At 35.9% G+C, this 16443-nt stretch overlaps 2 protein-coding genes across 3 annotated transcripts in view; both read left to right on the top strand.

Annotated features, from left to right (window-relative positions):
• The first annotated feature begins 8330 nt into the window (after positions 1 to 8330).
• On the top strand, positions 8331 to 14453 carry LOC110454037 (sodium-dependent glucose transporter 1A-like). Its single transcript, XM_021503361.1, has 5 exons — positions 8331 to 8789; positions 10743 to 11112; positions 11626 to 11870; positions 12699 to 12790; positions 12994 to 14453. The coding sequence occupies exons 2-5, from the start codon at positions 10888 to 10890 to the stop codon at positions 14085 to 14087; spliced, it is 1656 nt and encodes a 551-aa protein (XP_021359036.1). The 5' UTR covers positions 8331 to 8789; positions 10743 to 10887; the 3' UTR covers positions 14088 to 14453.
• Positions 14454 to 15092: 639 nt separating this feature from the next.
• LOC110454013 (sodium-dependent glucose transporter 1A-like) overlaps positions 15093 to 16443 on the top strand; it is a 5584-nt gene continuing 4233 nt past the window's right edge. The window contains exon 1 of one of the 2 annotated variants that reach the window (XM_021503313.1): positions 15093 to 16085. In XM_021503313.1, the coding sequence (XP_021358988.1) occupies positions 16073 to 16085 (13 nt within the window). In that variant the 5' untranslated portion in view covers positions 15093 to 16072. Of the gene's footprint in view, positions 16090 to 16443 lie in introns of both variants that reach the window. The other variant, XM_021503312.1, reaches the window with a different exon arrangement.

The following is a 16443-nucleotide window of genomic DNA, read 5'->3' as shown; positions in this document are numbered from 1 at the left end:
AAATTCTAATTGTCAAAGTTATGAATTACAGTTATTAAACCTGTTTATGCTAATGTATGCGGATGATACAGTTTTATTCTCGGAAGATGCTACCGATCTTCAGCATATGCTAGATCGTTTACAGACAACCACTGAAAAATGGAGTTTAAATGTTAATATAGAAAAAACTAAAATTATTGTTTTTAGAAAAAGAAAAAGAATGTTACCTTAAGAAATTTGGGCTTTCAATGGTAAATCTATCGAAATTGTTGATAAGTTTTTTTTTTATCTTGGATTAGTTTTTAACTATAATGGAAGATTAACTGTAACGCAAGATACATTAGCTTGTCTAGGACGGAAAGCATATTACCACTTAAAAAGAAAAATGAAAGATTTTGCCCTTAATACGGAAACTATAATGTCTTTATTCGATACATATGTTGCATGTATATTGAATTATGGGTGTGAAGTTTAGGGGCATAATGTATCGCCACAAATTGAAAAAATCCATCTCCTTTTTCTCAAAGACCTATTAAATGTTAAGAAAATGTCAATACTTTTATGGTTTACTTTGAAACTGGGAGATATTCATTATATGTGCAACGTAAAATGGCCATAATGAGATATTGGTTAAAACTTTTAAATACTAGTAACTGTGTTTTAAAATCATGTAACGACGCATNTACAGTTTTATTCTCGGAAGATGCTACCGATCTTCAGCATATGCTAGATCGTTTACAGACAACCACTGAAAAATGGAGTTTAAATGTTAATATAGAAAAAACTAAAATTATTGTTTTTAGAAAAAGAAAAAGAATGTTACCTTAAGAAATTTGGGCTTTCAATGGTAAATCTATCGAAATTGTTGATAAGTTTTTTTTTTATCTTGGATTAGTTTTTAACTATAATGGAAGATTAACTGTAACGCAAGATACATTAGCTTGTCTAGGACGGAAAGCATATTACCACTTAAAAAGAAAAATGAAAGATTTTGCCCTTAATACGGAAACTATAATGTCTTTATTCGATACATATGTTGCATGTATATTGAATTATGGGTGTGAAGTTTAGGGGCATAATGTATCGCCACAAATTGAAAAAATCCATCTCCTTTTTCTCAAAGACCTATTAAATGTTAAGAAAATGTCAATACTTTTATGGTTTACTTTGAAACTGGGAGATATTCATTATATGTGCAACGTAAAATGGCCATAATGAGATATTGGTTAAAACTTTTAAATACTAGTAACTGTGTTTTAAAATCATGTAACGACGCATTAGTCGAATTGAATATCAGAAAACCTAATTGTAAAATTAATTGGGTTTATCAAATTAAGCATGAACTATGTAGTTTGGGTTTTAATTATATTTGGACTTGTCAATATGTACAAAATGAAAATCTTTTTTTGCAAATGTATGCTCAACGTGTTCATGATGTATTTATCCAAGAATTACGCAGTGCTTTTGATGCATCTTCAAAATGTTATTTGTACAAGCATCTTGTTGATACCTTTTGCGTCCAGTTCTATCTGACTAAGCCCATTAATATAAGGATAAAAAAGTATTGAGTCAATGTCGACCCTCATACAGCTACATGCAATGTACGCGTGTGACATCACACTGAAAAAACAACTGAAATTTATTTTTATGATGAGATGTCAACATATAATAGCTGGTTAGTTGACGTGAATTTGTTTAAGGGTGCGAGGGAACATCACTCCCTACTCCAAAAGTATGGCAAAGGAATTCCATCCCGAGTGTTGCCATACCGTCAGGGCAGGGGACGATTAATTTGGGGAGATTGTTTTGTCAATGCTTTATTAACAACGCATAATGGATGTTTGATTGATGTGATGATGATGTGATTATCTTGTCAATGATGAATAATATTATTAAATAATTATTCTCAATATTGTTCCTCTAGCGACATCTTCGTGAGGATTTGAATTCTCGAATAGAACAACAACAGATTATTTTCTTAATAACGTTAGCTATGAAGAGGCAATTAAAGTGGGCCCCTGCAGAATCGGGGTTTTCTACTAAAAGGACATGGAAGACACCATCATTGTTCTCCGGCTCCCATTGCAGCATTAGAATATTTTATTTCCATTCTTGCATGTCTACTTTCTGTCTATGCTATCTTCTTTCTCCTTAGGCACCCGTCCTCATATGACCTTGATTGTTGTGAGGAGGTCAAACTGCAAACAGGCCAGCAAACAGATGGAGTTCAGATGGTTAAATGTTCGATTGTGCCTTCTTGCAAACTAGGGCAGAAATATTAGAACGTGATATACAAGTGATTTACAGAACCAATAGATCCCATCACTATGTAAAGAGTTTTACAAACCATACTTTTGTATTACTCTCATCATTAGATCGCATTTCAGAAAGTCTAACCGCAAATATATTTTCTGACATATAATCGCTGTGCTTAAGATATGTATATTAAAGATCCATGTGTATTAAAGAGGCATTACCATATCACAATGACATATCCATGTGTATTAAAGGGGCATAACCATATCACAATAATATATCCATGTGTATTAAAGGGGCATTACCATACCACAATGATATATCCATGTGTATTAAAGAGGCATTACCATATTACAATGACATATCCATGTGTATTAAAGGGGCATAACCATATCACAATAATATATCCATGTGTATTAAAGGGGCATTACCATATCACAATGACAAATCCATGTGTATTAAAGGGGCATTACCATACCACAATGATATATCCATGTGTATTAAAGGGGCATTACCATATCACATCGTATATCCATGTGTATCAAAAGGGCATTACCATATTACAATGATATATCCATTTGTATTAAAGGGGCATTACCATATCACATCGTATATCCATGTGTATCAAAAGGGCATTTCCATATTACAATGATATATCCATTTGTATTAAAGGGGCATAACCATATCACAATGATATATGCATGTGTATTAAAGGGGCAGTGTATTAAAGGGGCATTACGATATCACAATGATATATCCCTGTGTATTACAGGGGCATTATCATATCACAATGATATATCTATTAAAGGGGCATTACCGTATCACACTGATATATCCATGTGTATTACAGGAGCATTACCGTATCACAATGATATATCAATGCGTATTAAAGGGGCATTACCATAGCACAATGATATATCCATGTGCATTTAAGGGGCATTACCGTGTCGCAATGATATATCCATATGTATTAAAGGGACATTTCCATATCACAATGACATATCCCTGTGTATTAAAGGGGCATTTCCCTATCCCAATGATATTTCCATGTGTATTACAGGGGCATTATCATATCACAATGATATATCCTTGTGTATTAAAGGGGCATTTCCATATCACAATGATATCACAATGATATATCCAAGGGGCATTACCATATCACAATGATATATCCATGTGCATTTAAGGGGCATTACCGTATCACAATGATATATCCATATGTATTAAAGGGGCATTACCATATCACAATGATATATCCATGTGTATTAAAGGGGCATTACCATATCACAATGATATATCCATGTGTATTAAAGGGGCATTACCATATCACAATGATATATCCATGTGTATTAAAGGGGCATTACCATATCACAATGATATATCCATGTGTATTAAAGGGGCATTACCATATCACAATGATATATCCATGTGTATTAAAGGGGCATTACCATATCACAATGATATATCCATGTGTATTAAAGGGGCATTACCATATCACAATGATATATCCATGTGTATTAAAGGGGCATTACCATATCACAATGATATATCCATGTGTATTAAAGGGGCATTACCATATCACAATGATATATCCATGTGTATTAAAGGGGCATTACCATATCACAATGATATATCCATGTGTATTAAAGGGGCATTACCATATCACAATGATATATCCATGTGTATTAAAGGGGCATTACCATATCACAATGATATATCCATGTGTATTAAAGGGGCATTACCATATCACAATGATATATCCATGTGTATTAAAGGGGCATTACCATATCACAATGATATATCCATGTGTATTAAAGGGGCATTACCATATCACAATGATATATCCATGTGTATTAAAGGGGCATTACCATATCACAATGATATATCCATGTGTATTAAAGGGGCATTACCATATCACAATGATATATCCATGTGTATTAAAGGGGCATTACCATATCACAATGATATATCCATGTGTATTAAAGGGGCATTACCATATCACAATGATATATCCATGTGTATTAAAGGGGCATTACCATATCACAATGATATATCCATGTGTATTAAAGGGGCATTACCATATCACAATGATATATCCATGTGTATTAAAGGGGCATTACCATATCACAATGATATATCCATGTGTATTAAAGGGGCATTACCATATCACAATGATATATCCATGTGTATTAAAGGGGCATTACCATATCACAATGATATATCCATGTGTATTAAAGGGGCATTACCATATCACAATGATATATCCATGTGTATTAAAGGGGCATTACCATATCACAATGATATATCCATGTGTATTAAAGGGGCATTACCATATCACAATGATATATCCATGTGTATTAAAGGGGCATTACCATATCACAATGATATATCCATGTGTATTAAAGGGGCATTACCATATCACAATGATATATCCATGTGTATTAAAGGGGCATTACCATATCACAATGATATATCCATGTGTATTAAAGGGGCATTACCATATCACAATGATATATCCATGTGTATTAAAGGGGCATTACCATATCACAATGATATATCCATGTGTATTAAAGGGGCATTACCATATCACAATGATATATCCATGTGTATTAAAGGGGCATTACCATATCACAATGATATATCCATGTGTATTAAAGGGGCATTACCATATCACAATGATATATCCATGTGTATTAAAGGGGCATTACCATATCACAATGATATATCCATGTGTATTAAAGGGGCATTACCATATCACAATGATATATCCATGTGTATTAAAGGGGCATTACCATATCACAATGATATATCCATGTGTATTAAAGGGGCATTACCATATCACAATGATATATCCATGTGTATTAAAGGGGCATTACCATATCACAATGATATATCCATGTGTATTAAAGGGGCATTACCATATCACAATGATATATCCATGTGTATTAAAGGGGCATTACCATATCACAATGATATATCCATGTGTATTAAAGGGGCATTACCATATCACAATGATATATCCATGTGTATTAAAGGGGCATTACCATATCACAATGATATATCCATGTGTATTAAAGGGGCATTACCATATCACAATGATATATCCATGTGTATTAAAGGGGCATTACCATATCACAATGATATATCCATGTGTATTAAAGGGGCATTACCATATCACAATGATATATCCATGTGTATTAAAGGGGCATTACCATATCACAATGATATATCCATGTGTATTAAAGGGGCATTACCATATCACAATGATATATCCATGTGTATTAAAGGGGCATTACCATATCACAATGATATATCCATGTGTATTAAAGGGGCATTACCATATCACAATGATATATCCATGTGTATTAAAGGGGCATTACCATATCACAATGATATATCCATGTGTATTAAAGGGGCATTACCATATCACAATGACATATCCATGTGTATTAAAGGGGCATTACCATATCACAATGATATATCCATGTGTATTAAAGAGGCATTACCATATAACAATGATATATCCATGTGTATTGAAGGGGCATTACCATATCACACTGACATATCCATGTGTATTAAAGGGGCATTTCCATATCACAATGACATAATCCATGTGTATTAAAGGCGCATTTCCATAGCACAATGACATTTCCATGTGTATTAAAGGGGCATGACCATATCACAATGACATATCCATGTATATTAAAGGGGCATTACCATATCACAATGATATATCCATGTGTATTAAAGGGGCATTACCATATCACAATGACACATCCATGTGTATTAAAGGGGCATTACCATATCACAGGATGTATCCATGTGTATTAAAGGGGCATTACTAATCACAATGATATATCAATGTGTATTAAAGGGGCATTACTATATCACACTGATATATCCATGTGTATTAAAGGGGCATTACCATATCACAATGGTATATCCATGTGTATTAAAGGGGAATTACCATATCACAATGATAGATCCATGTGTATTAAAGGGTCATTACCATATCACAGGATGTATCCATGTGTATTAAAGGGGCATTCCCATACCACAATGATAGATCCATGTGTATTTAAGGGGCATTACCATATCACAATGATAGATCCATGTGTATTAAAGGGGCATGACCATATCACAATGACATATCCAAGTGTATTAAAGGGGCATTACCGCATCACAATGACATATCCATGTGTATTAAAGGGATCACAATGATATATCCATGTGTATTAAAGAGGCATTACCGTATCACACTGACATATCCATGTGTATTAAAGGAGCATTACCATATCACAATGACATATCCATGTGTATTAAAGGGGCATTACCATACCACAATGATAGATCCATGTGTATTAAAGGGGCATTACCATATCACAATGATATATCCATGTGTATTAAAGGGGCATTCGCATATCACAATGACATATCCAAGTGTATTAAAGGGGCATTATCATATAACAATGATATATCCATGTGTATTAAAGGGGCATTCGCATATCACAATGACATATCCAAGTGTATTAAAGGGGCATTATCATATAACAATGATATATCCATGTGTATTAAAGAGGCATTACCGTATCACAATGATATATCCATGTGTATTAAAGAGGCATTACCGTATCACAATGATATATCCATGTGTATTAAAGAGGCATTACCGTATCACAATGATATATCCATGTGTATTAAAGAGGCATTACCGTATCACACTGACATATCCATGTGTATTAAAGGAGCATTACCATATCACAATGACATATCCATGTGTATTAAAGGGGCATTACCATATAACAATGATATATCCATGTGTATTAAAGGGGCATTACCATATCACAAGATGTGGTGGGCTGTAAGGGGTGAGGATACATCCAGTGCGTTCATGTTCTCTTACAATAACGTTTTAAACAATTATGAACTGTTTAAAAAATGTTTATCTTGAGAGGCAGATTAAAAACAAAAACAAATGTTTATAGATTTTAATTGGTTATTGACTGAATATTATATTCTTTTTCACTGTCACATCATTATATATATATATTATATGTAGCTAGTTTTATATAAATATACAACATTTGATATAGCGTGCTATCTAGCTAACATAAGCCACTTTAAACCGCTTTACAGTACATAGATATACAATTTTATACAGTCAATACAATTAGCATCTATATTAATCAATACAATATTGAGAAATTCGCAGGAGCTGCCTTATCAGGCGCTAGCTACTAGTCCTATGCCACCTGGCTAATATCTCCCTATGTGTGTATGCAAGTGTGTGTGCTGCAAATGTATTGTATTGTGCAGGTCGGGAATTGAAAAAAGTTACCCACTGTATGGTGTAAGAAACGACTAATGTGGGATCCCCTACAGAATAAGGGATTTTATTTTGTGCTGTCTAAGGAAATGCGACCAAAACTAATCTGCTGCACCCATTGTTTTGCTTCATAACAACGTTTGTTTGTGTTTCCTTGTCCGTTCGCCTGAGCAGGGGAGGTAATGTGTGCAGGCCGGGACATACCAAAGTCCTCATCAATTGTTGTCATTCCTGCTTAACGTTCCAGGTTTAGAGTGGTTAACCTCATGACAGTATAAAGTGGCCGAGTGGAAAATTATGTTCGGTCCTTCGGCATCAGGAGAAAAAACATCGACATTCTGCCTCTACCACACATAACACACATACATACATTAAACACATGGGGGCACGTCTTTAACTGATCTTATCTATCAATAAGTCGCTGAACTCAATAGAATCGAGAGATAAGAAATTCAATCAAAGTAGGGGAATGATATAGTTAGAGGGGCTGTTCATCGATATATATTAAAGTCCCGCATCTAGAAATGCAGAACATAATTAAATTTGCCTGTTAGAAAACAGAACACAGTGTAGTTTTACACGTAATTTATCCTTTTTATTATCATTTCAGCTGAACTTCACAATGCCCTACATCAACGGAACATCGTAAATAAACACGAACTATCACGCGGAGTCATCACTCTGAATAATCAGTGATGATAATATTTGTCAAAAAAATAACCTCTACACATTTCAAAGTGATACGACAGTTGTAGAAATGCGTCGACAACCGCAGACATGGCCTACAGACGTCCATACACACATACTATATTCAAGGTTAGCAGTGGAGACATGGCCTACAGACGTCCATACACACATACTATATTCAAGGTTAGCAGTGGACTAATATATATATGTACATCATTGTTGACACTAATAGGATAGTCACTCTGGGTGGATAGAAATTTAAAAGTGGATACGCTTCGACAGGGACCACTTATAGTGACCACTTATAGCACCACAGCTGGCAAAACGAATATCCCAAACTGGAGAGCTGCATGTTCGGCTTTGTAACCTGCCTGTTAACAGGGCAGGGCTATGACTGATTAAGGGCGACAAAGGCCATTTGCCCACTTGCGTCATCTGAACACTGAAAACCCATGAACCAGCCTACCACTGATAAGATAGACTCTGGGGAGCCACACGACTGCCGGATGTCCCGACCCACTCTTCAGGTTAAGTATATAACGTATGTCTTTCACATTTTGCACTTATATTGATATAAGCTCTATATTTTATAATGAAAGGTCATAACAAAAAAGTTTTCATGGTCTTCTAAGCCATATCGTTGCATTCTAAATCAACATTATGGAAATATTTGAAAGAAGTTTATAAAAGAATAAAACATAGGTCTGATCTATTACGCAAGTAATCTTTCTTAATATAAGTGTATCAAAGAGCATGTGGATATTTGATATCTGAACGACTGTATCGCGTATCGATCTATGGTAGGCCTTGTTCTAAGGCTATTAAACAACTGCCATGGAATACAACATAAGCGGTACATTCCTGTTTAGCCAATCATCATTATTTGATGGCTGTTCAAGTCGGTTTTCCTCATCACCGTTCATAAAACGTTATTTTTATCGCTGTTCCTAAGAAGTACAAAACATATTTTTTTCTTTAATTTTACAAGTAGATTTCGGTCTGTTTTAAGTTGCACATGTTCGGTTTGGGGACAGTTTTCAATTTCAACATATTTGATTGACAAAAAAGAATGTTACACTGTCAAAAGGATGGGACAACAGGCGTATACCCTATATAGGTCATGGGACAACAGGCTTCTACCTTATATAGGTCATGGGACAACAGTCTTATACCCTATATAGGTCATAGGACAACAGGCTTATACCCTATATAGGGCATGGGACAACAGGCTTATACCCTATATAGTTCATGGGACAACAGGCTTATACCCTATCTAGGTCATGGGACAACAGGCTTATACCCTATCTAGGTCATGGGACAACAGGCTTATACCCTATATAGGGCATGGGACAACAGGCTTATACCTTATATAGGTAATGGGACAACAGGCTTATACCTTATATTGGTCATGGGACAACAGGCTTATACCTTATATAGGGCATGGGACAACAGGCTTATACCCTATATAGGGCATGGGACAACAGGCTTATACCTTATATAGGTCATGGGACAACAGGCTTATACCCTATATAGGTCATAGGACAACAGGCTTATACCTTATATAAGTCATGGGACAACAGGCTTATAGCCTATATAGGTCCCCCATTGGTGGTAGATAGATTGACATAATGGATTGAAGTTATAACTCTAAAGATTTTGCTTTACTGTCAATAATTAGTCATTGGAAACGGGTAACATATTTGGCGTTAGAACCTTTTTCGACTTGGGGACATATACGAAGATCAAGATGACTTCCAGGCGGCGGTCATCTCGGATTTTTATCGCCATTTCTTTCTCTTTTCTACCAATATTCCCCTGTATGTTTGATCACTCAAATGGTTAGGAGTAGGGGAGATAACTCCCATAACTCATATACTTCTAAAATAACTCAAATTAATGAGTCACTGCAGTGACAGGTCTGGTCGATTTATTAAATTATTTCACAATATAATATATTATAAAGAACACTGTCCATACCAGGCGAGGGCCTATATAGTCATTACGCCCGTTGCCTAATTCCTTTTGAATGTGTAGAAAATGCATTATTTTATAAAATCTTTGTGAAAACTCCAATAGTTAACAGAGAGAAAGGAATGGACCTTGGTTTTCCTCTCTGCCTTTGCTTGGGGAAAAGTAATACAACCAAATCTGATTCGCCGTAGCCATCGCAACACTTGGATTAACAACATTTTCTTTCCTCATTTAACTGTACGTTTGCGGTAGTGACTTACAATGTAACAGTTGATTGTTTGCAATTCAGTTTTCACTAATTTTTGTTTGCAAATGAAATCAAATGTTTTGCTCAACGTTTTTCCCAAGGAAATAAGGTTTCTGCTTACATAAGATCATCTTGAACTTTTGTTTAAGCCAAAGTAACTTGTGTGTTTATGCATGTTTTACTGTTTAGCCAAAACCGATAAGCTGCTCTTTTACGTTAGAGGTCTAGTATAAATATATCTTGAATTTAAGACTTCCTATTTTTTTGTCAACACAGAAGAGGCACTGTTCTCTACAATGTTCGCTGCAAGCACCATTGCATCAGAAGAACGCCGAGTATCCGCATAACCTTGACAACATTTGTGTTTGCCGATGTGTTTGGATGATTGGCTCTCCACTGTATATCACCCGAAGATCTAGCTATGCACAAAGCAAGTGAAAATGACGACTCTGCTGAGTTTCGCAAGGAGAAATTTCAAAGTGACAGTTTCATCTCAGAGATTGGTGTCCTAGAAGAGAAGAATGAATTTATACTTAAAACGCCTCCTAGTGACGATACTTCCTTGATGACAAGACTTCATTTGGACTCACTATACAGGGAGAAAGCTATTCTCAGTCTGTGTTTATGCTGGGCATTCGTCACATTGGTACGTGAAACAAGAGCACTTGGACTTATTTAATAGTTCAGATGAAAACTGTTTACTTTCGATTTATATGTATATAATAACGCATTCTTTGTTTGATTTTTAGAATGTATTGAAAGAGCAATACATTTTAAATAGGGCAAGATATTTTGTAACTGAATGGATATATGCTTCACAGAGTACAATACAGGGGATATCTTAGCGTAGCCACTTAAATATGCAACATTTGAGGATAAACGTACATGCATTTATACTGAAGTTTACATGAATGATTTATGCCCATAGCCCCAATGCCATAAGCAAATGCGCTGTACAAGTTGCAATGCCATTTTTCGCATTGGTTTTTAAAACGAATGGATTCACGCCTTACATGACATTCGAGGTTTCGCTTTTAACAGGTTTGTAATGTAAATTGACATTCTTGTTAAATTTACAGAATTAACACCACACTGACCTAATAATATTTTATAGCAAATATAGCTTTAACACAATGTCACAAGGTTTATTGTGTTACAGGGATGGGCGGTTAGTCAATTTGGTCCTTCTTTCCTTGACTTCCAAATCATCACAAGGACAGACGTGAAGAAAGCGTCTGGCTTCCTGACGAGTAGGTCTGTTGGGTACTTGGCGGGTGCCGTCCTCAGTGGGATGCTGTTTGACAGATTCAACAAGGTTCTCTTGGCGGCACTTTTTTCATTCGCGGGCGCAGTAATATCAGCCGTTCTCCCCTGGTGTTTCTGGTACGAGCTCATGATAGTGGTGTAGTTCTGTGGCGGTTTCTATGGTGGAGGAATCGATGCCAGTGAGTTGTCTTTTTATAACTTTTTCTATTAAGTGTTTATTATACATTTCTTGCCCTCGATGTAGGAAAACACGATTTTTTTGTGTCCCCGGGGTTAATCATGTTTCACGAGGTGAAGCCAAAGACCCACTTGAAACATGATTTATATCTGCATCATTTACTCGGAACTCAGGTGTGGTAGCTATTGTCCATTTTTCTAGCGAGTCTGGAAATAAAGGAAATTTGATCGGGAAATGTCGAGTGTGTTAGGTCGACAAGATGTGTTATCCCCAGTCAAGCTGTTATATGGATGAGGTATAATAATACCATACACTCGACAAACCTGCCATCAAGTTATATGTAAGGTTTAATAATCTATAGTCATATACTTGACGTATTCAAATGTCTGAACGGGGGTTTCTTCTGTGTCATTTGCTGAGAGGACATTGAGGAAACCAACATTGATCTGCTGCCCCCATTGCAACACCTGGAATCTTATATCTTCTCTGTATTTCATAAACACCTTTTTCTTTCCTAATGCCTCGCTAGTTCCTAATGCCTAGTTCCTAATGCCTCGCTAGGCAAGACCCCTCTTTTAACCTTGGTGTTGAGCATTCATCCCAAGTGGGGTTTGCAGTGGGTTCTGTCATGCCATGCCAGGACATACCAAAGTCCCTAAAATCGTAGTTGTTATTCCCTGCTTATTTTTCAATATTTAGGGGAAATACAACAACTGGTAAAACGTTGTCAGCATAATGTGACAGGGTGAAATATTGCGCTGGGTACCTTTTGCATTTTTTTCAGTAAGACAGCACTCTAAAATAGGCATCAGATGCGGACTATCACAAGGAGGTACATACACAAAAATATCCTGCCTTCAGCATACGTACACACAAGGATGTATGTATGTCCTTGATTGACCCTAGCTGTTAATAATGTTAATAAGACGTTAAACGCTATTTATACAACCGACACATATAATCAAGTATCGCTGCATAATAAAGGGTAAACAAAAAACAAGAATTTCGTCGGTCAATCTGTTATTTTTGTGAAAGACCGCGAGGTACTCCGATGATTAGCAGTTTTACCATTTCACATTACAGGCGGAAATGCTCTCCTGTTGTCTACTTGGGGGCAAGAAGGCCACTCCTACGTACAGGCCTTACACTTCTCCTTCGCGTTTGGTGGCATCACCTCTCCATTGGTGACTTCAGCATTTCTACAAGAGACATTGGAGGACTGGAATGATGTAAATATCACGGATACAGGAAATGTTCCTTCTTATAAATTTACTGACTGTAATTCCAACGTGTCTCAACAAACATACAGTGCTTGTACCAATTCCAATACCAATCAAAATGTGACCGCTGCACCCGGGTATGCCATCGGCGACTCTAGACTATACGTGGCATATATTTTAACAGCAGTAATGCACATATCTTGTGCCGTACCCCTGTTTATCATGTTTTTAAGAGCACGACATTGCCAAAGAAAAAAACAAAAAACGAAAATAGATCAAGACATTAAACGAATTTCTAGGGAGATGACGTTTGGTTTTAAAATTCTTGTCCTGCTTAGTCTGTGTTTGTTCATGGCAATTTACTGTGCAATGGAGGATACATTCACGGCCTATCTGACAACGTTCGGTGTTACACAGCTGAACTGGTCAAAGGTGCAAGGATCCTACGTCACGTCGCTGTATTGGGCAGTCTTCGGGTTTGCTCGCTTCTTGGGAATATGGGTTATAAAATTCATCAGCCCAGCAAAAATCATTTGCGTTTTAACAATCGTTTTGTGCATTGATTTAGGGGCGTTGTCAGTTTTTGCAGGCTTCAATATTGACGAAGGTATATGGGCATGCGCAGTTTGCACAGGTGCATCCATGTCTCTTATCTACCCATGCGTGATTATGTGGACAGAGGAGAAACTGCTTCCGGTATCCGGCAAAATCGTATCTATCTTTATGATAGCATCGTCTAGCGGAACTATGACCAACCCTATCATATTAGGATACCTGATGGAGACATTCACACCAATGTGGTTTACTTACCTCCTGTTTGGGGAGAGTGTGGTGTTGATGATTCTATTTCTCGGTCTGTTACTAATAGCACGGGTGTCGGAATCTAGATTTGGTACCGGTAATTCGCAAAATGATGTCCGAGTAGAAATAGATCTAACATCAACAAAGCACGTTTAAGATAACGGGAGCTTGCTGGTATAAGTACATGCTAAAACCTAAGGGTCCCGTCTTAAAAACTATATGACGTATGACGTTTAACATATCCCATTAGAAAGATTAAAACTTAAATCCATCATATAAGACGGTTAAATGTCACATCGAGGTAATTCCAACTTAAATCAATTGTATCTATTATCAAACATGCCTCATCAGGAATATAAAACCTCAAATATATCGTCTTTGAAGGGTTGAACTCATCCCGTCAGGATGATATCAACTATAGTCCGTCACATGTACCGGTTAACCTGTCCCACTAGAGTGCTTATAACAACTTAAATTTGACATGACATATTGCGACGAATATTTCGAAGATTTAAGTGTCTATTTTGACAAGAAAATTGTTTTGTTTACGTCAGTTTGATGTACAGTTTAATATACATGTATCTCTTTGTCATTGTGTATATTTGATAAAAACTATGCTCCGAAAATTGTGTATTTCATTTCAAAATATTTTATTTAGTCAAATGATTCAATGGGAATTGGGCAACAGGCTATGCCTATACAAGCCCTCTCCCTTGGGTTACATACATTTCAAACAATAACATAATTATAATTTAGACATTAACACTGGCTTGGAACATTAAATATTACTTAAAAATTAAAAATTAAAAAAATAGTTGACGATATGTGCTTTCATATCTGATTCACATAGGTTTCATTTTAAAGAAAATAAATATTATTTGAAATGAATATAATAATCACATTAAGTAAGCGTCATTGTAAGGGCCAGCTAACGTTTTTAAATATGTCTTTAAATAAAAAAAAATCCAAGCGTTTAGTCGTCACGTAATCGTAACGATAGTAATCGTTCTATGCACAGGTACTAGCCTCGTCTGCCAATACACCTATAATATAATCATTATAGCATAGGTGTAGTTTATATAGTATATGTACTGTGGGTTATGTATTTATACACAGAAAAAAAGCAGCTGCAGTTATGCTTTCATCAAAGAACCTCATGATAGAAAGGTAACGAATATATATACACAATTGTAGATATCTATTGATAATAGTTGGTTTGGTTTGTTTATGTGTTACATCCTATCAACAGCTATGGTAATTTAATGACGTGCCAGGTTTTAATGATAATATTATGCAATGTGATGTAACGGAAGATTACCTTTGAATGCCCGACGATATCTAAAGCGATGGATATGTAAATATCGGTAAAGGATATTACTTTAACTTTGATTTAACGTCATTGTATAGATAGCTAGTCGTACAAACGTTAGGCAGACACATGCTATGGAATAATTTATGTCGAAAAAAACGGGCAACACCATTAAATGCGTGTTGGAATGTATAATCCAGTGTAATTTCACATGTACAATGCAGTTTATATTTTCTAATGCTACCTCAGCTAAACTACACAATGCTCTGCTTTCAACGGTACATTGCAAATAGAAACGAATAATCACCAATAGTCATGACTCTGAATAACAAATAATATAAAATAATAAATATAAATAGGCATCATGTTGGTTAAAACAGTTACATTAGATGTATGAGTAGTTCTCAATTGAAGACGTGGCCTACGGACATCCGTCCAACAATTGTAGCACTAGGCTAAATATAGTGAACCTCTATTTTGACACTTAAAGGATAGTCATCCCAGGTGTATAGTAACAGAAGTCAACGTACGTATATAAAAATATGAAATAGTGGATATGCTAAGTTGCTAAGGAATAAGACAGAGACCATGCGTAGAGATGGGTGTATGTGCCACAGCTGGCGAAACGCCTATCCAACTCGAGGGTACTGAGCGGCCATGTGACGTACCTACTCGCAGGATCAGGACGTTGTTTCAGTCAGAGGGCAGGAAAGGCCAATAACAAAACAAGAGTGTACCCCCTCACACCGTAAACTGGGTTGAAGTAGACGTAAAACCCTTGAATCAACCTGTCAATGATAAGAGAGACCTTGGACAGCCACATGACACCTGGATGTCTCGACACGGTCAGTAAGTATATATTATAGGTCTATTAAACAATGACGTTATGTTGTTTATTTGCAAACATGTTTATTGTTTTATTATTATGTGACTGAAAATAAATGATTTGCTTTAAAAAAAAAAAAAACACGAATTTAAATTGGTGGGTGTTTCAAAACGCTTGTTTATTTGAAACGAAACTTTCCACATATTTTACAAACTATTCATTAATGGTTTTCTAGGCCACCTTGTTGCTCTCATATGGATAATTTGGGAAATATGTTTTATCAGGCTAATTTATAAATGCATGTAATCTTTATTTAGAAAAAGTATTTCAAAGACCATCTGACCATCGAATATACATTAGTTTTTGCACTCCCCCCC

This window comes from Mizuhopecten yessoensis, unplaced genomic scaffold, assembly GCF_002113885.1.
Source record: "Mizuhopecten yessoensis strain PY_sf001 unplaced genomic scaffold, ASM211388v2 scaffold7635, whole genome shotgun sequence".
NCBI lineage: Eukaryota > Metazoa > Mollusca > Bivalvia > Pectinida > Pectinidae > Mizuhopecten > Mizuhopecten yessoensis.
The sequence above is the reverse complement of the archived record's forward strand: the minus strand, read 5'-3'. Positions and strand labels throughout refer to the sequence as shown.